The 870-nt window shown below is 30.1% G+C and overlaps 1 protein-coding gene across 1 annotated transcript in view; it reads left to right on the forward strand.

Annotated features, from left to right (window-relative positions):
• Nucleotides 1-200: 200 nt before the first annotated feature.
• Nucleotides 201-870, forward strand: part of LOC106469130 (discoidin domain-containing receptor 2-like) — a gene marked incomplete at its 5' end in the record, with an annotated part of 12,568 nt that continues 11,898 nt past the window's right edge. Inside the window, one exon of the mRNA XM_022397561.1 lies at nucleotides 201-380. Within this exon, the coding sequence (XP_022253269.1) occupies nucleotides 201-380 (180 nt within the window). The remainder of the gene's footprint in view (nucleotides 381-870) is intronic.

The following is an 870-nucleotide window of genomic DNA, read 5'->3' on the forward strand; positions in this document are numbered from 1 at the left end:
CATGATGATGATTCTTGTTTGCAATAACGTAGTTTCGTTTTATTTATGTACGTTTATTTAATACTTTTGATTCTCGAGCATGGGTTTCATATTTATTGCTTTAGTGCTGACAATTCTAGGACATCAATGTTGTTGTTGGTGGTGAATTTAATTAAATATGTTGTTATTTTTAAATTAAGTTTTACCTTTCTTACCACCAGAGGGACTCCTTTCCTACTCCATGCCTCAAGGAGAGAGACGAGGCCTCGAACTGGACTTTTCAGACAATACGTACGATGGGGTAAAGGACGATAGTTACCTCAATGGTGGTCTTGGTCAATTGACAGACGGTGTTGAAGGAGGAGATAATTTTAAAGCGGACGTATATGGCTATGGAAAAGGTATAGCAAGCTAAAAAAACAAAAAACTCTGTACAGTCATATAAAACACACTGAATACTATAAAAATATTGAACATATTATGTAGCTAACTAGTTTTGTGTTGTAGTTTTCTTACTTTGAATGGAGGAAGAGCTGCTCATTTTTACGAGTTTATTGTTTTAAGGTAATTTATCGTTGATGGAAACTTCGTTTAAACATAATAGTTTTCTTGTATTCATTTGACTCAATGTGTATGTCTACCTATCAGTCATTCAGGTATCTGTCTGTTTCTGTGTGTTCGTATCTCTTTATTTGCATATCGATCTATTTATATTTCAATCAATTAATTTGTATACTTTATTATTTATATCTATCTGTTTATATTCCAATCAATTAATTTGTATACTTCGTTATTTATATCTGTTTATATTCCAATCAATTAATTTGTATATTTCATTATTTATATCTGTTTATATTCCAATCAATTAATTTGTATATTTCATTATTTATA

Source organism: Limulus polyphemus, unplaced genomic scaffold (genome assembly GCF_000517525.1).
Source record: "Limulus polyphemus unplaced genomic scaffold, Limulus_polyphemus-2.1.2 Scaffold3320, whole genome shotgun sequence".
Lineage (NCBI taxonomy): Eukaryota > Metazoa > Arthropoda > Merostomata > Xiphosura > Limulidae > Limulus > Limulus polyphemus.